Source organism: Microcaecilia unicolor, chromosome 5, assembly GCF_901765095.1.
Source record: "Microcaecilia unicolor chromosome 5, aMicUni1.1, whole genome shotgun sequence".
In the NCBI taxonomy this organism is placed as follows: Eukaryota; Metazoa; Chordata; class Amphibia; order Gymnophiona; family Siphonopidae; genus Microcaecilia; species Microcaecilia unicolor.
In genome coordinates, this window is record NC_044035.1 from 230,688,398 (window position 1) to 230,712,705 (window position 24,308).

Sequence of the window (24,308 nt, forward strand, 5' to 3'; positions counted from 1 at the left end):
ATTTTTCAGGTCAATCTCAGTTATGTCCTCGCCGTTGCGAGGCCCAATTGACCATGTTTGTTGTTTTGAGTGAGCCTGGGGGCTAGGGATACCCCATCAGTGAGAACAAGCAGCCTGCTTGTCCTCGGAGAAAGCGAATGCTACATACCTGTAGAAGGTATTCTCCGAGGACAGCAGGCTGATTGTTCTCACAAACCCGCCCGCCTCCCCTTTGGAGTTGTGTCTTCCCTTGTCTTTGTTTGCTACATATACGACTGGCCGGCACAAGCCGGTTTCGGGCGGGAAGACGGCCGCGCATGCGCGGTGCGCATCGGCGCGCGAGGGCTAGCAAAGGACTTTGCTAGTGAAGATTCCGATTGGAGGGGCTGCCGTGGACGTCACCCATCAGTGAGAACAATCAGCCTGCTGTCCTCGGAGAATACCTTCTACAGGTATGTAGCATTCGCTATCCTTCATGCCTAGAATGTAGAGTGACATTTAGCGGAAAGTTCTATAATTACTGCCTTTCTTCCATGTATGTTTGCAAAATTTGCTACCAATATGTATGTGTTGGAGCCTTTTATGAAATACTTGCCTAGTTTTACACAAGTGGATATTAATCACCCATTTAGCCACATGTACAACTTATACATTTATCCTCCATATGTCATCTCTTAATCCAAACAACTAGTAGGCAATATTGACTCTAATGCAAAAGGTCCCTACAGAAACACAGAGGTTTTGAGCAGCACAATGACTGCATAAAGTTAATGGATAATCTATGTGATTAATTTTGTGAAGATTCTTAAATTCTGTCCATCCAAGTCAGGTTGCTGAAAATAAACCATTTTGGTGCATGAAATACCATTTTGCATGCGTAAATAGGTTCTTATAAAACTAAATCATGCTTAAAAAGTTCAGACAGTGCAAGTCAGTTTTGAGTAGTATAGTTCATCCCCTTCCAGCAATGCAAATTTGCATATTTTTGACAGATGGCCATTCCCACATCTGGTCCTGTCAACCAGTCAGAAGCAAGGACACACCCAAGCCCCACCCACTTCCGGCCTAAGCCCTGCTCATGCCCCATCCTTTTGATGTCACTACAAGTGATATCACGGCCCCACCCCTTTTGCATAAACTCATCCCTAGCCCCACTTTATTTGCATAACTCTACCCCTAACCCTGCCCATTTTGCATATACTTCAAACCCCACCCCTTTTAGTGGCATCACAAGAAGAGACTTCAAAGGATGTAATGTCATAGCCACCCCCCCTTTTCCAAGGCGGCGGCCACCATAGGATACAACATGTCACTTCCTGTTAGGGGCGAAGTTGTGCAAAATAAGTGTGGCTTGGGCAGATCTGCAACAACTCCCGTTAATGTCAAGGGGGGGCAGGGTGTGGGGGGGGGGGGGGTGACATCTTTCAGAGGGGTGGGATGTGGGCAGGACTTGGGCATGGCTTAATTCTAATTGACTGTTGAGACCAGAAGTGGACATGGCCACCTGTCAAAAATATGCAAATTAGCTTTGACAAAAGCCTGTGAGATATACTACTGCCATACACTCAGTTTCATCATAACAAAGTAGTTCTTAGAACTCACTCAAAGTTCATACCACAGGTCAATTAAATCTTTTCCACATCATTGAGGAAATAGTGCATATCTGGGAGTGGCCACAGGCCTCTTAAAATGTTACAAACTATACAAAATGCTGCCATCTGTTTTTTTCACTAAATGATTTTTGCATACTACTTCATTCTAAGTAATGACCAACTGGCTTCCAGTGGAGGCCCGAATTATGGTTAAATTAGGTAGTTTAGTATTTAAAACATTGTATGGAGCTATGCCGGGTTATATGATGACATTATATAAGTATATAAGTATTGTCATACTGGGACAGACCAAAGATCCATCAAGCCCAGCATCCTGTTTCCAACAGTGGCCAATCCAGGTCACAAATACGTGGCAAGATCCCCGAAAAGAACAAAACATTTTAAGCTGCTGATCCCAGAAATAAGCAGTGGATTTTCCCCAAGTCCATTTTAATAATGGTCTATGGACTTTTCCTTTAGGAAGCCGTCCAAACCTTTTTTAAACCCCACATTAATATGCAGACCGTCATATAGGAGACTGGACCTTGTTTAATCTGCTAACATTCCCTAGCCCTAAAGGGTTGTGTTACTGGAAATTATTTCAGACTAGTTTTATGTATCAAGCGACAACATGTTGGTCACAACTTCCAAATGGGATTAAAGCTTTGGTTAAGTAATCTTTAAAAAGATGCTTAAAGCCTATCTTTTTAGAACATACGTATTGAATACAGTGAATTAGCTCTCTTTCTTGTTGATAACTTGAGGTATGATCCTAGATGTATGATCCAGTTCCTCTTGTTGTTATTCGCTTTGAACTGTATTTGGTAATAGCGGACTATAAGTTCTGTAACTGTATTCCAGTAGCCATGCAAACTTTGGCATATTGGCTAAATGCCTCTAACAAGTACAGTTAAATGTTATCACATCAGTCACTGTGACTATATGACTCTCAAAGTCTTGCTTTGCTGGATAGCATATACAAAGCAGCAACTTTGTCCTCATGTCATATATAACATAACATAACATAACATACCTTTACTTCACACTAATATTTAGACTACTCCAGAGTCAAAGACACTGCATTTGTTCTGTGTGTGCTGGCTAACCTTTCATTGTGATTTGGCAACTCACATCTTTTCTTGATCAGGCAACTCTAGATATTCAGTTCATAGACAGATGAGCAGCCCTCAGCTTATGAGTCACTCACTTGTGTGCCTGACTCAATTCTGTTTTTGGTAAAAAAAAAAAAAAAAAAAAAAAGCATTTTGTCTCACTTTAGGTTGAATTTCCACTGATGCTCCTTGTGATCTTAGGCAAGTCATTTAACCCTCCATTGCCTCAGGTATAAAATTAGACTGTGAACCCTCCAGGGACAGGGAAATACCTTCTGTACCTGAAGGTAACTTATCTTCGGCTACTACTGAAAAAGGTGTGAGCAAAATCCAAATTAATAATACTAATTAATGTAGAAAGCAGGATTGACCAAGCCACAATTCCTCCCAACTCCCCAAGAGTTTAATTCCTTCTTGAGCTGTAGAATGAACTGAGGTATTGAGAAGACTGCTGCGTATAAGAAGGGGCTGTACATACTCAGAACCTTATACTTAGTTCTGAGTTCTGGGAGAAGTGTTCCCTTGCAGTAGGCCTGATCATTCTTGTTAACACCCGTTACAGGTATGAAACAGTGTTTTCCTTTTCAGAATTACTGCACTGAGACTACATGCACAAAGTTCCACATGCTTTTTACAATGTACCAAATTTTGTAGAAAAATTGCATGTATACTTTAAATATCCAAAATTAAGTGGATAAATCCAATCTCCTCCTCTGCTCTGCCCTTTGGAACTCCTCTGCAATTGTGGGTAGCGTATGTGAGAAGTAGCATTACGCATGTAATTTTACCAGCGTATATTGTATGTTCTGGGCAATTTTATAACATCAATTCTGTGCATTAATCTCTATTTTATTTGCTTAAATGGCAATTAAAATTACTCTCATATTGAAGAACTCAAGCCTGAGGAAGGATCCCTAAGGAACTCCATTAATTGCCTTTTTGTTCTCAGAAAAGATTTTGATGCTGGGGAGTGTTTATCTTTCTGCCCTCTCCAAGGTATAAAGGTACTAGTTACCTGTAACCTGGAATGTCCGGACTCCAGGAATTATGATCCTAACACCACCAGGTGGAGAGGCAGAAAGACACAGAAGGCTATAGTAATGTGAGAATAATGAGTAATTGTTTATTACACTTACCAATCAGGAATACAATTAGAATACGTAATATAATTAATTAATTAATTCTCATATGAGACAGCAACCAGGACACAAACGTGACTTCTGACATTAACTCTCTGATTGCCTCTGTCCAGGATTCTCCTTTTATACCTTTTTCTCCCATAGGCTAGTATTGGAAATACAAAGTCAGCATATTCCAGTAAATTCTAGTAAATTCTATCTTACATAAGCAAAGCTCTTCCTAACATATTTGCTTATCATAAGTAAGGTCAGTAAGGTTATACTACCTTGCAAAAACCATCTTTCCAGCAACCAAAGTGTCTCTGCTTTCATGGTCAGCAGCAAATTTCCCCTTACATAACTATATTTATGCAGGAGAAAGTAATGTCACCGGTGGAAATGACTGCCTAGCTGTTGCGCTCCTCTGAACTCCACCATTTTCAGCTATAATTAGCACCGTGGTTGACAATTATTTTGCTTTTCCTTGGTTGCGATTACTTGTGGATTACAACAAGCTGATGGCGGGCCACAAAGGAAAGCCTGATTTGAAGGCATTTGCTTACGAGCCGTCAGCCCCGCAGGAACAGTCCACTTGCAATTTGGCGTCGGAACATGTGGAACTCCCCGAGTCAGGTGATGCAGGAGAGAATCTGCAGATGGATGAGGATGCTCGTCCGGTGGGGCGAGGTGAACTTTGGGAACTGAAAGCTGCCATGATGTGCATTAAGCAGGAATTAACATCAGGATATGGAAAGTCTTCGCACAGTGGTGGAGGACATGGGCCACAGGCTGAATGGCTGCTTAAATTGGAGGATGGCAAGAATAGAGTATGTTATAATAATTTGCGTGCTCGTGGTGTGCCAGAAGTAGGCTCAGACAAGACTATGCAGTCCTTGATGCGGGCTATTTGCCATCAGTTTCTTCAGGCAGCCAATCCGGAGTGTGTACTTCCTGAGATTGAATTTCAATGAGTTCACAGCGCTTTTGGTCCTAGGGTAGGGAAATGCCCCAGAGATCTGATAGCATGATTTTGCGCTTTCCCCAGAATGAGCAAATACTGCAAGCTGGTGGGAGATCAGGGGGGGGATCACTGAGTGGGCTTTGCTTCCTCTTTGGGCCCTCAGGATGATGGTCTTATAATAGTTGTAGGGATGGAGGGTGAGGGGGGTGAGGATATTACGAGATATGGGTTTTCGGGGGTGGTAGGGTTTTTTTTATTGGGGGAACAGTTTTTTTTTTTTTTACTATGCTGGATAGGGTGGTCAGGCTTAATTATGTTTTATGTAACGTTGGCATGTTATCTTTTTGTTTCATAACTGGGTTCAACTTGGCTTACTCTGTTTAACTTGAATGTGAGAGGTCTGAATATTCTGCATAAGTGCCAATTTCTTTTTAAAGCGGTTGATAGAGTTCATGGTGGGGTGGGTTTTATCCAGGAGACACACCTTAAGCCCTCTCATGACCATTTGCTCTCTCACAAAAATTATTCTCATATTTATTTAGCATCCAATAAAAAGGGTACCAAGACTAATGGGGTGGGTATTAGTCTTGCACGGTCAGTTGACCCTAACGTTAAAGATATCATCCGGGATAAAAATGGGGTGTTATTTGCTATTGGAGGTTGAAATTCATCAGATCATTTATATTTTGCTAAATGTGTATGTGCCTAATGTGAATCAGAAAGCTTTCTTTGAGGAAATAGACTGCTTGCTATGGGATAAAGTAGAAGGTCACCTATTGAATTAAGCTATAATGTCCAGATAAATATTTTACTTAGCTTTTGAGATATGTCTGTTCTTCATCTCTCAATGTGTCTTAATTCTATGTCCAGCAATGGTCAAAGTTTCACAGCCTTCGTCAGGGTCCATGGAATATAAGCTCACTGTACAGCTCTGCTTCTTGCATTCTTGAATGCAAATATTTATATGGACATTATAGCTTAATCCAATAAAACTTTTTGAGAGGTTTTTCAGCCAATGATGACTTCATGAACTCCTAGAAGTGATCAACTGTAAGGCTAAGAAGGAGTCAGTTGAGGCTTTACCTCTCATTTTTAACAAGATTGGAGAAATTTAGTATGTTGAAAAGTCTGACATATACTCATTTGTAGAGGATTATTTTGAAGTTGTATTTTTGAAGCCTGACATAAGCGTGATCAGGGCCTGGCGTCTTTGCTTGCATAACTGGACAGGCTTCATGGTGACCTTTGCCTACAAACAGGAGGATGGACTGTAGAGATTCCCCATCTATAGCAAAAGCTTTTACCATGTTTATCGCATGGTTCATTTGGAGGGGAAAGAGCTGCCCAGCTTGGATTCCAGGGAGGCTGAACTACTGTTATCCCAAATTACGGAAGATGAGACACTGTGGGCTATTAAGTCCCTCCCTCTGGTTAAGGCACCAGGCCTCGATGGCTATACTAATCACATTTACAAGTGTTTTAAGCACTTTTTGGTGAAACCCTTGACAGAGGAATTTAATAGCTTGCAAAGGGGTGAGGGAGGGGGAATTGCCTCTTTCTTGGTGCTTGGCAGGAGTCATCCTTATTTTGAAACCTAGAAAAGATCTCACCCTATGTGGGTCCTATAGGCCAGTTTCCCCTTTGGGCTCAGACTATAAGATATTCACCGAGATTTTAGCTCATAGATTGCAAGCTCAGATGAGTAAATTGGTGGGTGATGATCAAACATGATTTATTGAGGGATGCAAGACCATTGACAATATTAGGCATGTGCTACATTTGATCTGGTCTGCTTGGGAGGCTGGCAACCAGGCCCTGTTGCTGGGGATTGATGCGGAAAAAGCCTTTGAGAGGGTGTCCTGGCCATATTTGCTGGGCATCCTGTTGAGGTTGGGGGTGACAGGCCACTTCTTAGTTTGGATACGATCCATTTATAATAAGCCTTTAGCTTATCTACAGATTAATGGGGGGAATGCAGGTAACTTTGAACTCTATCGGGTGACCCATCAGAGTTCTGCTCTCTCACCGCTCCTATTTGCCCCGGCAATGGAACCTTTGGCCCAAGAAATACACCAAAACAAGAATATTTGAGGGATTCATATCAAGCTGTTGCTTTTTACAGATTATGTCTTCTCGACCCTCACCAAATCACGTATTTCCCTATCGGGCGTGCTATCTGTCTTTACAAATTATGGTGAGATATCAGTGTTTAAGATTAACACGACTAAGTCGGAAATTTTGAATATATCAAAAGATTCCCAGGAGTGTTCTTGGTTGAAAAGACAGTTTCCTTTTCGCTGGGCTTCCTCTGTCATGCTTTATTTGGGGATCAATCTCACAGCTAGCAGGGGTTCTCTGTATGAGGCAAATTATCCCCCGCTCCATCGGGCTATCTGGACTGGCTTGGAGCACTGGGAGAATCTACATCTGTCATGGTTGGCCCGGGTTCATGTGTGAAGATGATGGAGCTTCCGCAGCTGCTCTTTTTATGGCTTTTCTGATTCCTGTACCAGATACATTTTTTCGTTCCCTTAGCTGCAGGGTTTTCCAGTATATCTGGAGAGCCCCTGAAAGTGCAGAGGTTGGTGAAGTACCTGCCCAAAATGTTGAGGGGAATGGCAGTTCCACTTTTCAATGTTATTATCAAGCAGCCCAATTAAAATCCTTTTTAGCCTGGCACAAAGATAGTCATAAAAGTAGGGTACGGATAGAATGGGGCCCATATTCCCTGGCCTTGTTTGCTCAGTTCCCTTGGCTTCCATTGGAGGAATTACAGGCAATGGCTAGGGCTGTGCGAACCCGTATTTGCAACTTACTCTGTATTCCTGGATCCGTACTCAAGCATGTTTACTAAGAGATCGGGTTTACTTTCATGCCACCCCTTTGGTGGTGGTGCAGGGTTTTCCCTTGGGCACCTAGGACCCCCGATATCGGGCTTGGGTGGTCAGAGTTTGTTTCACTATAGACAGGTATCTGATTTTATTCGTAGACGAGCACTTCGGGACTTGGAACAAGCTCCTAGAGTGGGCTGTTAATGGCAGTAATGAGCGAGAGTGTGTCTCTCAGTTTTACAGTGCTTTGAGCAACCCACTCCCCCCCCCCCCCCATTAAATATATATCTATATGGGAGGGATTGTTAGGCACTACATATAATTTAAGGTTTGGGATGCCGTTTGTAAGTACCTTCTTAAGATATCTATAGGCAGCAATTTAGTAGAGAATGGCTATAAAATGCTTTAGCAATGGTATCTCACTCCTGTCTGCTTACATGAAATGTATGATGCAGTTTCAGATGCCTGTTGGCTGGCCTGTGGTTATAGGGGTACCTTTGCTCACTTCTGGTGGACTTTACCATTGGTTGTGATCTATTTGGACATGGTATTTGCTTTGATATCTGATATCATTGGGTTGCCTCTCCAGAAATCTATCTAAATATTAAGCTGCAGGAGGTTCTGGGGAAGTATGTTCATTTAGTTTTCCATATTCTCACTGCAGCCCAGCTGCTGCTGGCAGCGTCCTGGAAACAGCTGTTTCTGCCATTTCATTTGCAAGTCTTGACTAAAGTGAACATTCTTTGCAGGATGTTTTGCCTTACAGTGCTGCATCATAATCACTTATTGCATTTTACCCGAATCTGGGACCCTTATGTTAAATGCCAAGACTCTAAAACTGTTTGAGTTTTAATGTACCTAAGAGTGCAGGTATAGCTTGTTAGTTCTCTTTGTAGGGAATGTTCTTATTGGACATGTGTAGAAGGATGTTGTATTCTCTTTTTTTAGACAAAATGTTAATAAAAATATTTGGGGAAAAAAAGAAAAGGTTTTGATGCTCTGCTAAGATGTATGGTGCTCTTTTTATGAGGTTTAATGAAACTGTATAAAAATAAGCTAAGGGCATTTGGTAAATCTAAAATGAGAACTTGAAAGGGTTGCAAAGAGAGTCCAGACACACCAAATTATAAAGCCTGGATTTTAAAAAAATGTTGATTTTGGCTAAATGGGAAACTACTTTAAGGAGATGAAGCCTCATTTGGAATACAGCACTCAGTTTTAGAAGTTGGAAAGAGATAAGGGAAGTAACATAGTAAATGACGGCAGAAAAAGACCTGCATGGTCCATCCAGTCTGCCCAACAAGATAAACTCATATGTGCTACTTTTTGTGTATACCTTACCTTGATTTGTACCTGTCCTTTTCAGGGCACAGACCGTGTAAGTCTGCCCAGCACTATCCCCGCCTCCCAACCACCAGCCCCGCCTCCCACCACCGGCTCTGGCACAGACCGTATAAGTCTGCCCAGCACTATCCCCTCCTCCCGCCACCGGCTCTGCCACCCAATCTCGGCTAAGCTCCTTAGGATCCATTCCTTCTGAACAGGATTCCTTTATGTTTATCCCACGCGTGTTTGAATTCTGTTACCGTTTTCATTTCCACCACCTCCCGCGGGAGGGCATTCCAAGCATCCACTACTCTCTCCGTGAAAAAATACTTCCTGACATTTTTCTTGAGTCTGCCCCCCTTCAATCTCATTTCATGTCCTCTCGTTCTACCGCCTTCGCACCTCCGGAAAAGGTTCGTTTGCGGATTAATACTTTTCAAATATTTGAACGTCTGTATCATATCACCCCTGTTTCTCTTTTCTTCCAGAGTATACATGTTCAGGTCATCAAGTCTCTCATAGGTCTTGTAACGCAAATCCCTTACCATTCTCATAGCTTTTCTTTGCACCGCTTCAATTCTTTTTACATCCTTTGCAAGGTATGGCCTCCAAAACTGAACACAATACTCTTATACCAATGACTTATACAGGGGCATCAACACCTGCTGGTCACACCTCTCTCTATACAGCCTAACAACCTTCTAGCTACGGCCTTGTCACACTGTTTCATCGCCTTCAGATCCTCAGATACTATCACCCCAAGATCCCTCTCCCCGCCTAACACATACGTCTCCCGAGGATTTCTATTCCCTAAGTGCATCACTTTGCATTTCTTTGCATTGAATTTTAATTGCCAAACCTTAGACCATTCTTCTAGCTTCCTCAGATCCTTTTTCATGTTTTCCATTCCCTCCCGGGTGTCCACTCTGTTACAGATCTTAGTATCATCCGCAAATAGGCAAACTTTACCTTCTAACCCTTCGGCAATGTCACTCACAAATATATTGAACAGAATCGGTCCCAGCACCGATCCTTGAGGCACACCACTACTCACCTTTTCCTCCGAGCGAATTCCATTCACCACCACCCTCTGGCTTCTGTCCGTCAACCAGTTCCTAATCCAGTTCACCACTTCGGGTCCTATCTTCAGCCCATCCAGTTTATTTAAGAGCCTCCTGTGGGGAACCGTGTCAAAAGCTTTGCTGAAATCTAAGTAGATTACGTCCATTGCTCATCCCTGATTCAATTCTCCTGTCACCCAATCAAAGAACTCAATGAGATTCGTTTGGCACGATTTACCGTTGGTAAAACCATGTTGTCTCGGATCTTGCAACTTATTGTCTTCCAGGAAATTCACTATCCTTTCCTTCAGCATCACTTCCATTACTTTTCCAATAATCGAAGTGAGGCTTACCGGCCTGTAGTTTCCAGCTTCTTCCCTATCACCACTCTTGTGAAGAGGGACCAAACTACCTTTAAATCCTTATAATTCTTCTAAAGTCAGGAGAAAGTAATTAACTTGAATGATTAACTGCATAAATTAATTGTGCTAAGCCACAGTAATGCCGATATTAAGGATTTATTTGAATTTCACATTTTCTTTTCTCCAAGGAGTTGGAGTTTTTCTTTCCCTCAAACGGAGGATGTGGCCCATCAAACTCTGCAAAGTTAACAAACTGTACCTGCTGCATTATTAAACCTCATGCTGTTTCTGAAGGTAAGCTTACTCCCCCCATGCATAAAACAAAGTTAAGATAAAGATTATGAGAAAGTAATTGGCCAGTTGAGTGCCTTCAAGGCTTATATCAGACTGCCTTCATTTCAGAAGAGAGTCTCATGGGCGACTGTTGTCAGAACTGTGCTGTGTTCTCTCTTCAAACTTAAGATAGAAATGACATTCAGGACTGTGTTGTGCTCTTTTGGGTGGCTTAAGTTGCTTTCTTATAATGTGTAGCTTTCTGGTTCTGATATTGGAAGGATGTGGGCAAACTGAAATCCAGAGGAAACTTGTTTGCCAGTTGAATTGTTCAGTGTTTCTCTCCTTTTATGGAATCTTCTAAGAAAAAGTGGAATATCAAACACATAGCTAAAGAGACATTATCTTGAAATTAAAAACAGTTCATACATATGGGTTTTAAAATGTATGAATATCTCTATTTCTTGTGCAGGGAGAATGAAGGCTGTCCCTGCTAAATAACTGCTGGCCTCACAGGTGAAGTCATCATTGATATGGCCAGCTATTTTAAAAACTTGTTCTGGGCTCTGATTGGTCCAGGAGCTTAATTTCATCTAGAATGTACAGGCTTTTGATCCAGTCTTAGCCAGGGGTAACCAGAGAATTATATTGAGGGCACGTGCTAGACATTGTGTACTTTGATTTCCTTTAATAGGAGACTTATAAATACATGAAACAGCCTAAGGAGCTCCCTGAAAGTGATGGATTAGGTTAAAAATTGGTTGATTAACAGAAGACAGAGTATAGTGGTAAATGGAATTCACTTAGAGGAAGGAAGAGAAGTAGCAGTATAGTGGTTAGAGCAGCAGGTGCTTCTTGTTATTTGGGCAAGTCTCGTAACTCTCCATTGCCTTAGATTGTAAGCCCCCTAGGGACAGGGAAGTAGCTACTGAACACGAATGTAATTCACCTTGAACTACTACTGGAAATGTGTGAGCCAAATATTAAAAAAAGTAGTTTGCTCACTATCTTTGTGAGCAATGTTGTAGAAGAGTTAGAAGAAAGTATTTGCCTTTTGCAGATGACGCAAAGTTCTGAGAAAGTAGTCAGAATGAGAAGCAATTTGAAAAAAGTTATCATCTACGAGCATATGTTATTTTGTGGCTTCAGGTGTGTCCCACCCCTGCTAGCATTGAATGCAAAGAGGGATTTTTAATTATATAAAATAAGTACCCCTCTAAAAGTCTGAAGGAAGGTCATATTCTAATTTTATGATGATGTAATATGGAATATTCAAATTCTTCTGAAGGAATGGTTTTGGAATTTTTGGAATTCTTTCTGCCTTCCTGCAGAGGAGCTGGAATTCGTGGAAAATTCATCTGGACTTGTGAAAATGGGTCTCTAAGTTGAGATGTTCTTTGAGCAAAGGATCAGAAGTTTTTTTGTTTTTTTTTTCTTCCTGTGACAAAACAGTGGATTTTAAGCCTGTAACTTGTATTAATTATTTCTTGAAATGTATTTCTCTAGTTTGGCCAGCAAGTGGTGTATGTTTATTTTTAAAGCTGTTATTAAGAACTGACCATTCCTTCTTTAGTTAACACAGATAAGAGGTAACCTGCATTGATGTGACCATCTATTTTAAAAACTTGTTGTTCTGGGCTATGATTGGCCCAGGAGCTCATTTTCATTTAGAATATACTGGCTTTTGCTCCAGTCGTAGCCAGGGAGAAAAGAGAGAGGGACCTCTTTGCTGAGGCCCTGTGAAAAGTGAGCCACTATATGTCCTGATCTCCCCAGGTAGTATTTAGAAAGTAAACAAATGTTTACTTAGTGTTATAATTGGTCCACATTTCAGTTACCTGTTACTGTTTGCTGATCAAACCTTTTCTGTTCATTGTTCTAATTTTTCATGACAACAAACTTTTTTTAGTTTATTGCCTCTGAATTGACTAATAATCCTGGTGGTTTGTGTGTTGGATCTGTGAGTACTTTCCAGGAACTATGGGACCACTGGGAGTGTGGCCCCAGTAACCTAGAAATCACTGGGGATAATTTGAGACTCACCCAGAAATGGTTGGGACTCAGTCAATGTGAGGAGGGTGCTAGTGTAGAGCACAAGTGGCAGGTACAGGCGGACCTGAACTGTGCTGGGGATAGACCCTCTAAGTGGCCGCGGGGTAGCCCCAAGCGGGTGGCTAGGCATTTCGTGACACTCCCTCCCATGCCATGTGTATTGCCAGAGCTTGTGGAATGAGGGGGTGGTCAGAAGGACTGTGGTTGAGATGAAGACTACCATTGAATTTTGAAGACATTTTCCTACCTTACAAATCCCTCCTGGGAAGAGTCAGTACTCAAGGTTGATATTAGAGACTACTATGAGTTTGAGAAGTGAGAAGAGTCTACATGTTTTTTGGAAGCTGGAAGGCTCAAGGAGCCTAAGATAGAAAGAAAAGTCTCAATGAGTCTGAAGAGAGAAAAGAATAGGCTGAAATTCAGGAATCAAGAAGAAAGGAGGAAAGGCTATTGATCTGAATTGAAATCTTCACTTCAGTGCATGGCAGTGATTAAAATGCAAACAGGAATATTAGGAAAGTGATGGAGAATAAAATAGAGTCTATTATAATGCTTCTGTTTTGCTCCATGGTATGACTGCATGTTGAGTACTATGTGCAGTTCTGGTCGCCTCATCTCCAAAAAGATGTAAAGGAACCAGAAAAGCATGGGCGTAGTTTGACTGTTTCATTTGGAGGGGGGCAAAGAATGGGACGGAGCATATTAGCATTTTCATTTGCATATGTATATATTCAAATGAATATGCTAATATGGAGGAAGGAAGGGAAAAAACCTGTCCCCTCCATCAATCCCTGTTGTCCAACAATTCTCCTCTCTCCCCTGTCCATCCTGTTTCTTTCCATCCCATTCTATCCAGTGTGTCCCTCCCCCCTCTCTCCCCCTTCACAGCATCTACCAAGAACGACAACGTGGATGCAGCAGCTCACAGGTTTGCTTCCTGTGTTTTGAGTGAACGGCGACGGCTGCGCGGGGGAGTGGAAATCGAGATTAACCAAATGGCTTCCTTACTTACAGTGGACTAGATAGGCTGGCTCACTCCACTCCTGAAGTTGCAGCGGCAAACGGGCGGGCGTAAAAGCAGCAGCAAGCAGCCAGGCTCGACTCCGTCCTTCGCTTCCTGCCCTCTCTGCGTCCCGCCTTGCTCTGATGTCATTTCCTTTCGGGCAGGCGGGATGCACAGAGAGGGCAGGAAGCGAAGGATGGAGTCGAGCCTGGCTGCTTGCTGCTGCCTTTACGCCCGCCCGTTCGCAGCTGCAGGCAAGAAGATTCAGTTGTCGTCGTTTGGGGGGGGCATTGCCCCCCCTCGTCCCCCTCCAGTCTACGCCCATGCAGAAAAGTTATTGAAAAAGACAGCCAAAATTATAAAGGGGAAGATACAAGATGGAAGGCTAAACAGATTAGCCTTTTCAGCTGAGATTGGAAACGACAGAGAGGGGATGTAATAGGTGGCTGTAAAATCATGAGTTTGGTGGAACAAGTCAGGACCCTGTCTGGGACACAGGTGGCCTCTAGGACTTGGAGTCATTTTGGTATAAGCAAAGATTGCAAAGTCCATAGAGTAACTTCCAAGGCAAGTTTATTAATACTTGATGTTTATTAATAACAGAATTAAAAAAATGTATGGGATCCATAGTGGATCCCTATATAGAAAGAGGTTGTAATCAAAGCAAAATTTAAATGACCTTCATACTTTAAACTGGACATACAGGAGTGCAGGTACAATCTAACTGCCTTGTTGGCCTTGGACCATATAGGTCTTTATCTGCCATTATTTGCTATGCTACTATCAGGCTCATTTTCAAAATAGAAAAACGTCTAAAATGTTGCATAAAGTAGCATTTGGACGTTTTTCTCACAAAAACGTCCAAATCAGTATTTTCGAAACTTATTTTTAGACATTTTTCTATGAAGTCCGTCAGAAGTGTGTCCAAATCTAAAGGGGGCATTCCAGGGGTGTGTTCAGGCCTGGACTTGGGCATTCCTAAGACTTAGATGTTTTTCAGCCATAATGAATCAACAAAATCGTCCAGGACTAAAACGTAGACGTTTTGCGCTAGACCTGTTTTTATAACGAATAATTTACAAAAAGGTGCTCTAAATACCCAGATGACCACTGGAGGAAATCAGGGATGACCTTCCCTTTTTCCCCCAGTGGTCACTAAATCCCCCCCCCCCCCAAAAAAAAAAACAAAAGTGATGAAAAGCATTACTTGCCGGTCTCTATGCCAGCCTCAAATGTTATACTCGGGTCCATTAGAGCAGCAAGCAGATCCCTGGAGTAGTCTAGTGGTGGGTGCAGTGCACTGCAGACAGGTGGACCCAGGTTCCTACCTCCCTCTAACTGTTACACTTGTGGACAAAACTGTAAGCCCTCCAAAACTCACCAGAAACTCACTGTACCCACATATTGGTGGTCCCTTCACCTGTAAGGGCTATGGTAGTGGTGCACAGTTGGGGGTAGTGGGTTTTGGGGGGGGCTCAGCAGACAAGGTAAGAGAGCAATGATGAGATGTGTACCTGGGAGCATTTTATGAAGTCCACTGCAGTGCTCCCTAGGGTGCCCTATTGCTTGCCTGGGATGTCAGGGGGACCAGTCTACTAAAAAGGCTGGCTCCTCCTACTTCCCAATGACTTGATTTTGTTTGTTTTGCACTTGGAGGTTTTTTTTTTTTGTTTTTTTTTTCAAAAATAGACCAAAAAAGAAAATGTCCAAATCGCAAAACCTTTTTCAAAACGGTATTTAAAAAAAAAAAAAAAAAGATAAGACGTTTTTTGAAAAATGCCTTCTTTCCTATTCAGGGTTTGGACATCTTTTGCAAAACGCCCGAAGTCGGACTTAGACGTCATATCGAAAATGCCCCTCCACGTGTATGGGTACCAGCAGGAGTGATCCCCCAATCTCTCCTGCTTTTGCAGGTGCCAGGTTAAAAATGACATCTGTGATCCCTAGGGTATTACCGCTAGGAGTCAAACTGCCACATAAAGGTCTTTAACTTTTTGCCTTTATGTGACAGCTTGAAACTTAGCAATTAGCACTACATGACTTCTGCTAGGGGTCACAGGTGCCATTTTGAACCCCAACAAATCCCAATCACTCCAGCTCCTGCCAGTACCTCAGTCAGGGAATAGTTGAGGTAGCCCTAGAGTGGAGGGAGTCATGATTGTGGGTCTAGGAGCGATGCTTGCCCCTCTAAGGAAACCTAATAATTTTTCATTTAAAATGATAAGTTGAAGGAATGAAGATACACAATTAAAAATAATTATGGGTTCATAGGGTATGTCGTCCTGAATCTAATCTAATCTTCTTGACCTAGCTAATTTTAGAATCAAGGTGTTTTTTATGAACTGACTCATTACAGCCAGTCTTCATTTACTCACTAGCCACTGACAAAGAATTTGGAAATTATGTTTGCCTTTATCTTTGGAAGCAAAAGCTTGTGGCTCACTCCTGACTAGAATGCAGAAACATTAGTTGCTAAGCAGCAAATCACCAGAACTTAGCAACCCTAGTACCTACAGCAGTGGGAACTAAATGGCTAAGGGATTCGTTTTCAAAGCACTTAGACTTACAAAAGTTCGAAAGGTTACTATGTAACTTTCTAAGTGCTTTGAAAATAGGCCTCCAAGTAGGAACATTGTAACTGTGTGCCAGAATATAAATAATGTCCTTGGGGTTCAGATAAAGAGCAAGCACCTGAAACTTTAGTTATGAAGCAAGTGGCTGCTACCAGAATGACATAAATTCATGCTCTATAATTGTAAGCCAAGCTGATTGGCCTGAAAGCATAATTTCTAGCATAGTGTCACACAATTTTGGATTGTACAAACTGGTAATATTATTTATTGACAGCTAAATGCTAATTATAGTTCTCTGTAAGCCTCCCCTACTTTGGCTAGAGTCATGAAAATTACATTGAGATAAGATATGATAGTTTTGGAGTGGACTGGGATGAAACAGGACATGAGAACACCTAAGGTCAAAGCAGTCAGCTTAAATAAATGCCATCCTTTCAAAACTGGAATGTTGAACAAGAGTAGAGAGATCATGAAAGGGCTAAATATGAATCAACTAGGAAAAAATGCCCGTTTCTGAAACCAATGAAATGGGCACTAGCAAGGTTTTTCCTCAGAGTGTGTATGTGTGAGACAGTGTGCGTGAGAGTGACTGTATGAGAGAGAGTGAATGTGCGAGTGTGGCAGGCTTGGATGGGGGTTGAGCGTTGGGGGGGGGGAGTAGGGTGATACAGAGATAGAGCGTGAGTGTGCATCTATCCATGTCCTGCATCAGAGTGTGTGTGTGTGGGGGGGGGGGGGGAGATTGACAGACGGGGGGAGGGGGCGGGTGTCTGACAGATCATGTGTGTCACATAGAGATCGTGTGTGTGTGTGTGCATGTGTGTCAATATGAGAATGTGTGTTGAGAAGTGGTGGGTAGGGGGGAGTATCTGTGTGTGTGTGACTGCATCCTGCCAAGTAATTGCTGCTGTCCCCCGAATTGCCAATGTGGTTTACCATTCTGTACTTCCTGTGTGCACAACCCTGGGTCCAGAGAGAGTGTTTGTGAAAGTGAGTTGAGTGTGTATGTTGTGTGTGGTTTTTGTTTTTTTTGTGGTTTGGTTTACCTGTTGTGTAGCATCTGCTGTCCTTTTGTCTTCCCTCAGTACAATGTAGGGCCAGGTGTGACATTGGTGTTTGCAGCTGCAGCAGAATGGCCTTTCTGGCCCTCTGTGCTACAGCTGTAGTGTAGTGGTACTTGTGCTGGAATGTCCTACAGAGAAGGCTGCAGTTGGGAGTAGCGTCGGTCCCAGCCTGCTTGAGGCAGTCTGTTTGGGAGACGGCAGCTGTCATGGGCACAGGGATCGGGTTGCGTCAGTGCGAGTTGGTGGGGGGAAGGGTGATAGAGGCTGGAGGCGCGTTTGGGGAGCGAGAAGCAGCCTTGCCCTGGGGGGTGGAGATTGTTATATGTAAGTGAGAACACAGAGGTGTTGAACGGTAGGTGCTGTGTCGCTCCCTGCTCCCGATTCGCCGGCAGACACCGTTCGCCAGCCACAGCCGTCACCCACCTCCTTTTCCCCGATGGACATTCGCAGGCGGTGGTCGCTGACGGTGGCGGCGCCGACGAACCTGTAACAATCTACACAGATCGGCCGTGGCGTCATCACGGTCGACGCGAGGGTGTGACAGAGACATGGTGAGTAGAGAGGCTTCACCAACACGAAGTTACGAACCCTTCACAGAAGTGAGTGGAGCTTGGGGGCTTCATTCAAACGTTGGGGTTGCAAATTATGTTCGGATGGGGCGTGGCTGGGGGCGTGGCTGAGGGCGGGTGTATGAGTGAGAGTGAGTGGTGCTGACAGGCTACAACAGTACAGGGCTTCAGTGTTTTCCTGCCACACTGTGAGCTTCAGAATTGGAGGTGAAAATTATTTATATAGATGTTCTTTAGATGTCTGTTCCCAGTGGTGTCCTGGAGCCTGCTCGCAAGAACCGGTTGTTAATTTTTGTGATTTTCTGTGAACTGGTTGTTGCTGCAGGGCAAGCCGGTTTGCCTCTCCTCCCCCCGAGCCACAGGGTCCCCAGCACATACCTGAAGGTAGCCACCCTGGTGGTGTAGTGGATTCTTTGGGGCAGGAGAGATCCCCAGTCTTTCCTGCTCACTGCTGGCGCTGACCATCTTGCTGCTGCATCGCTCTTTAAAAATGGCTGACGAGACTTCAGCTGAAGTCTTGCGAGACCACCCTTGTAAGTCTCGGCAGTCATTTTAAAGAGCATGCGGCAGCGGGAGGGTCAGCGCCGACAGCGGGCAGGAAAGACTGGGGATCTTTCCTGCCCTGAAGAATCCATTAGACCACCAGGATTGCTACCTTCAGGTATGTGCTGGGACCCTGCGGCTCGGGGACCGGGGACGCAGGGAGGAGGCCTGGAATAGGTGAGGTGGGGTGGGGAATGTGAGGAGGATACTGTAAAAAAAAAAAAAGATGTATTTTCAAACATGCCGGCTCGTGCATACGGATGTACATAGAGGAAGTATAATAAGGGAATAACTTTTCACCGGGGGAGCAGGGAGGAGGTCCGGAATAGGTGAGGTGAAATGGGGTGGGGACTGTGGAGCGGATACTGTAAAAAAGAAAAAAAAAAAGTTGTATTTTCAAACATGCAGGCTTGTGCATACGGATGTACACAGAGGAAGTATAATAAGGGAATAATGTTTCATAGGTAGAGTAGTAATCTAATATAATAAAACGCACCGTGAACGTTCTGAAGACAACGTTCTGAAGTCATTCAAACATTACATGAAGGGTTCGTGGATTCGTGGTGTGAAGCCAGCCAGGCTGCCAGCCGTCTCTGCCCCGCCCTCGCGTCAAACGTCATGACGTCGAGGGCAAACGTCATGACGTCGAGGGCGGAAAAAAAAACAAACAAAGCGCAGCGTCAGGGAAGGAGGCGGCGCTCCCGACGTCTCTAGCCTTCCCTTCGCTGTGTTCCGCCTTCTTCTGACGTCAAGGATGACGTCAGAAGAAGGCGGAACACAGCGAAGGGAAGGCTAGACGTCGGGAGCGCCGCCTCCTTCCCTAACGCTGCGCTGCCGGAACCGCCGCCACGGAGGTAAATTAAAAAAAAAAAAGGGATGTTGGGGGGAGAGAAGAGGGTGGGCAGTTGAACAATGGGAGCGGGAGGGCAGAGGAGAAACGACAGCAAGGATGCGAAGGGGGGGGAAGAAGAGGGCGGGACAGGCTGGGACATGGGAGACAGAAGAGCATGGATGCGAGGGGGGATCATGGAAGGGAGAGAGGGGAATTGCTGGAAAAGGATGAATGGAGGGGGCAGGGGACAGAGAAGCATGGATGGGCATGGATTGAGATGGCAGGGCTCAGGGAGAGAGGGGAATTGCTGGAAATGGATGAATGGAGGGGGCAGGGAACAGAGGAGCATGGATGGGCATGGATTGGGAGGGCAGGGCTCAAGGAGAGAGGGGAATTGCTGGATAGGGATGAATGGAGGGGACAGATGGGCATGGATGGATATGGATTGCAGGACAGGCCTCAGGGAGAGAGGGGAATTGCTGGATAGGGATGAATGGAGGGGACAGATGGGCATGGATGGATATGGATTGCAGGACAGGCCTCAGGGAGAGAGGGGAATTGCTGGATAGGGATGAATGGAGGGGACAGATGGGCATGGATGGATATGGATTGCAGGGCAGGGCTCAGAGAGAGAGGGGAATTGCTGTATAGGGATGAATGGAGGGGGCAGGTGGCAGAGGAGCATGGATGGGCATGGATTGGGAGGGCAGGGCTCAGGGAGAGAGGGGAATTGCTGGAAAAGGATGAATGGAGGGGGCAGGGGACAGATGGGCATGGATTGGGAGGGCAAGGCTCACACTCTCTCTCTCATATACAATGTCTTTCTGACTCTCACTCTCACACACTCTGTCTCACAATGTATCACATTCACTCTCTATGTGCCACACAGTCACTCACACACTTGCTTAGTCTCATACACTCACTCTCACAGAGAATCTGTGTCTCATACACACTCTCTCTCTCGCACACACACACACACTCTCTCACACTGTGTCTCACATACACACTTGCACACACTCTCATTCTCACACACACTCACACCCAGACTCACTCTCTCTCTCACACACACACACTCACACTTTCACTCTGTCTCTCACACAGTCACTCTCACATACACTCTCCCAAACATACACACTCCGAGGAAAACCTTGCTAGCGCCCGTTTCATTTGTGTCAGAAACGAGCCTTTTTTACTAGTTTGTTATAATTCGTAATCTGTGTGTCATTTGGAGGGCCTGGTTATAGGGACACCCTAACCCTGTTTTATTGTGCAGAGATTTTTTTTTTCTCCTGGTAAAGGGCTTCTAAAACAGACATCATGTTATAAGAATCAGGTGCTGAACATTCAGAGTTTCTATCTATCTATTTATTTACTTATTTATTTATGGCATTTTATCCCACACTAAACAGGAATTAGATGGGAACCAGGGAGCATTTAAAGTCTTTTTTTTTCCTTGGCGAGAGTAATGCATTGCTCCCCCAGGCTCTCTCCCCAGGTATAGCCAGCTCTGCAATTTGGAGGGGGGGGTGCAGAGGTCGACTGGGGCCCCACAGTCCACCTCTGCGCCCCCCCCCCCCCCTATATTACAGGGCTGACTATACCCGGGGAGAGAGCCTGTTGTTAAAAATTTACCAGGACACCACTGTCTCTTCTCCTTCAGTTATTAAAGTTTTGCAAACCGATTTAGCAGGTCCGATAAGTAAGTTGCCCCCCTGTTTACCAAGCTACGCGGCAATTCCAATCCAGCCCATTCAAAGTGTATAATTATGGTACAGCCAGAGACCCCCCCCCCCCCCCCACCGGAATGGTGGCAGGCCCAGTCATAGAGCTCAGGCCATTACAGACCTTGGCTGAGTCAGAAATCTGATGGCTGACATAACTGGGAGCTTACTGGAAAAGTATGGCCTAGTTTGTAGCCCGGATTGAGGCCTAAATAAGCTAAATTAGGAAAAGTTAGGTCAATAGATATGGAAACAAAATGGAGGATTTCAGCACAAAATGGAAGCTGTGTCTGTTGCAAAGTGGGATTTTCTCTAATGTAAGTTAGAAAAACAAGTTGAGAAATGAGACTTTCCTGTGAGCAGGATTGTGGTCAGCCATGGTGTGAGAAAGGAAAGGTGTAGCTGGATGCAGGGTCTTGCTTAAGATTTGTGGTCAAGCGAGCTAAAGACAAAACCATGTTAACAAGATAGAAGCTACTCATTAGCATGAGCCAATCATTGACAACCATGACATTAGCATAGATCCAATCAGGTATATCTATTGTCATATTATCCATATCCTGAGGGCACCTATAAAAATCAGAGTATTTCCTGGTTTAAGAGAGAGAAAAGGGTTGCCACTCTCTCTCTCCAAGGGAAACCAATGTGTCCAGCAGAATTGACAAATTACCTAATTGCTTTCCCTTGTAAAACCTCTAATTGGTAAAAGAAATTATAAAAGATTAGGAATTAACACCTGTTTGCAGCTGGATTATTATATTCCTATAATTTATTGATTGTACGTGCCTGTTGTCAGTCACTGATTTGACTTGTATCTTGGTAAATAAACTCGTCATCCCAAATGATGATTTGTGGGCTTCACTTAATGATGAAAGGCTGTAAGTATAAATGCTTTTGCTGTATCAGGCTATCTTTCACTGCATTGTATAACCTGTGACATAAATCCAGTTTGTCATAAGGCTGGTATCTTTTCCTTAGACCTAACGTCTCCCTTAGTGGCAATTCCTTTTAGAACTTCACAACTCCTTGATTACCCCAGTACTAGTGCTATTTAGAGATGGAGTCAGATTTAAGGTCACTCCAGCCTTCTTGGGGGGGCTCGGGACCCCTCAATTCACAACAAAAGTGAATGAACTGTGTCGGCATTAGCGCATGAAAGACAGGGGGTTGGTTATTAAATCTTTGTCAGAGGCCATTGTTCCTGATATTTTTTTTTTTTTTAAAACCTCAGTGTTTCCGCTTGTAAAAATGAGAAAAGTGATGTAAATGATTTGAACAACTATTGACCTATTTCAAATTTTAAATTTTTGTCAAAAATTTTAGAAATATAGTTTTAATCCAGTTACAAGATTTTTTTTTATTCAAATAATTGTTTGAATATGTTTCAATTTGGTTTCAGGCCCCGTTATTCTACCAAAATTCTTCTTATATCTGTATTTGATTCCTTGCATGCTGTATTTGACAGAGGTGTTAAATGGAATCTCAACTGCATTTGATACTGTCTTTCACAGTATCCTGATTGATCGTTTAAGATTTGTGGGAATAGGAGGCAATATATTGAGTTGATTTGAATCATTAATTTCTCAAAGAAAACTTACAGGCTCATTTTTGAAAGAGAAGGGCATCCAAAAAGCGACACAAAAGGCACATGGGCGTCCCTGTAAAAGAAGGTCGTCCAAATCCAGTAATCGAAACAAGGCCGTAAAGACGTCCTCAGCGCAAGAATGCCCATCTATGGTCGTCCCCACAGGAGGCATGTTATGGGCAGCGTTACGAGATGGGCACCTCCAGCATATAGCAGCTAGCAAAGGGTAAGGGGGAAGTCGTCTTTAGACCCATTAGCAATTTTGTGGAGTTTGAGAGTGGCGAGATCGTTGTTGGGAGAGAAAGATGAATCGTTGTTTGGAGAGAAAGCTGAGAGTTTGTTGAGTACCTGTTACCTTTGTCTGTGTGCCGTAGTCAGAACGTTTTCACCCTCACCTGCCTCATTTGTGTTTTACCTTTTCAGATTTCCCTATCCCTTCTAGCCCCCAAACCCAGACACACTACTCCTTCCTCTATCTCCCCATCCCCTCCCCCTATCCCTCTCCATTCACTGTCCCCAAGTTCATATTTCATTCTCTTACCTGTTTGTAGTCTCTGTTTGTCTCTATGTCCTGTGTGCTGCTGCAGCGTGTTTGTGAAGACTGTCGTTTGCTCTTTGGAGCGTGAGTGGCTAGAGGGTGTGGCAGGAGAGTTTGTAGTGGGTCAGACAGTGCTTGCAGTGTAGCTCTGCTGTGTGTGACTGCATTGTTTTTCAGTGGTGGGAGAGTGAGTATCAGCTTGTGTTTGTTGCTGCTGTGTTTCACCAGGTTGGTAGGGAGAGGTGAGCACTGTTGTCACTGCATTTCACCTGTAGTGTGGAGAAATGGAGGCAGTAAATGCACAGGTGGCTCACATGTTGGAGGAAGAGGGGAGGCACCGCCGGAGGTACTCACGCCCCAGAGTTTTCAGGCCCCGTAGCAGTTTCCTAGACCTCACTGACCTGCATTGTCTCACTAGGTACCGGTTTGATAGGGCTGCCATTCAGCACCTTTGTGACCAGCTCCAACCCCTCCTGCAGCCCAGGACCCATAGGAACAACCCCATCCCTCTGCACCTAAAGATCACTGCTTCTCTATCTTTTCTGGCCACTGGGAGTTTCCAGTCTGTCCTATCTGTGAACACGGGTATCACAATTTCTAACTGCCTCACCCAGTTCCTTGATGCCTTCCTTACCCACACCTCTGAGTACATCACCTTCCCCACCACCCCCCAGGCTCTGCAGAACAACATGGCTGACTTCTATGCTGTAGCTTGCTTCCCCTCAGTCATAGGTGCCATTGACTGCACACATGTCGCACTTGGACCCCCCCCCCCCCCCCCCCCCCCCGGGCACGAGAGGCCACATAGGAACAGGAAAGCATTCCACTCACTCAATATGCAAGTTGTGTGTGACGCCCAGGGGGAGATTCTAGACGTGTGTGCCCGATACCCAGGTTCCACCCATGACACCTATATATTGCAGCACTCAGGAATCTTCCGCAGGTTTGAGCGAGGGGAGATCACCAGCGGATGGCTCCTAGGTAAGTGCAGCATAGATCTGCCCAAACTATACCTCCTCCACCGGGCAACCCTCAGCACTGTCTCCCTCTAGCTCACTCCACAACCCACTATTCCCCCCCCCTCCCCCCACCTCCACAAGGTACCCACTCCAAACAATACAAACTCATCTTTCTCATCCTGCTTCTCCCCAAAGGTGGCAGAGGCTACCCACAGCGGAGTTGGCTCATTACCCCCATAGTGCACCCACAAACA

At 44.3% G+C, this 24,308-nt stretch overlaps 1 protein-coding gene across 2 annotated transcripts in view; it reads left to right on the top strand.

The window, feature by feature from the left end:
- NME7 (NME/NM23 family member 7) overlaps positions 1-24,308 on the top strand; it is a 525,560-nt gene that overhangs the window by 262,174 nt on the left and 239,078 nt on the right. For both annotated transcript variants that reach the window (XM_030203850.1, XM_030203849.1), the window contains exon 7: positions 10,531-10,636. In XM_030203850.1, coding sequence (XP_030059710.1) covers positions 10,531-10,636 — 106 coding nt within the window. The remainder of the gene's footprint in view (positions 1-10,530; positions 10,637-24,308) is intronic.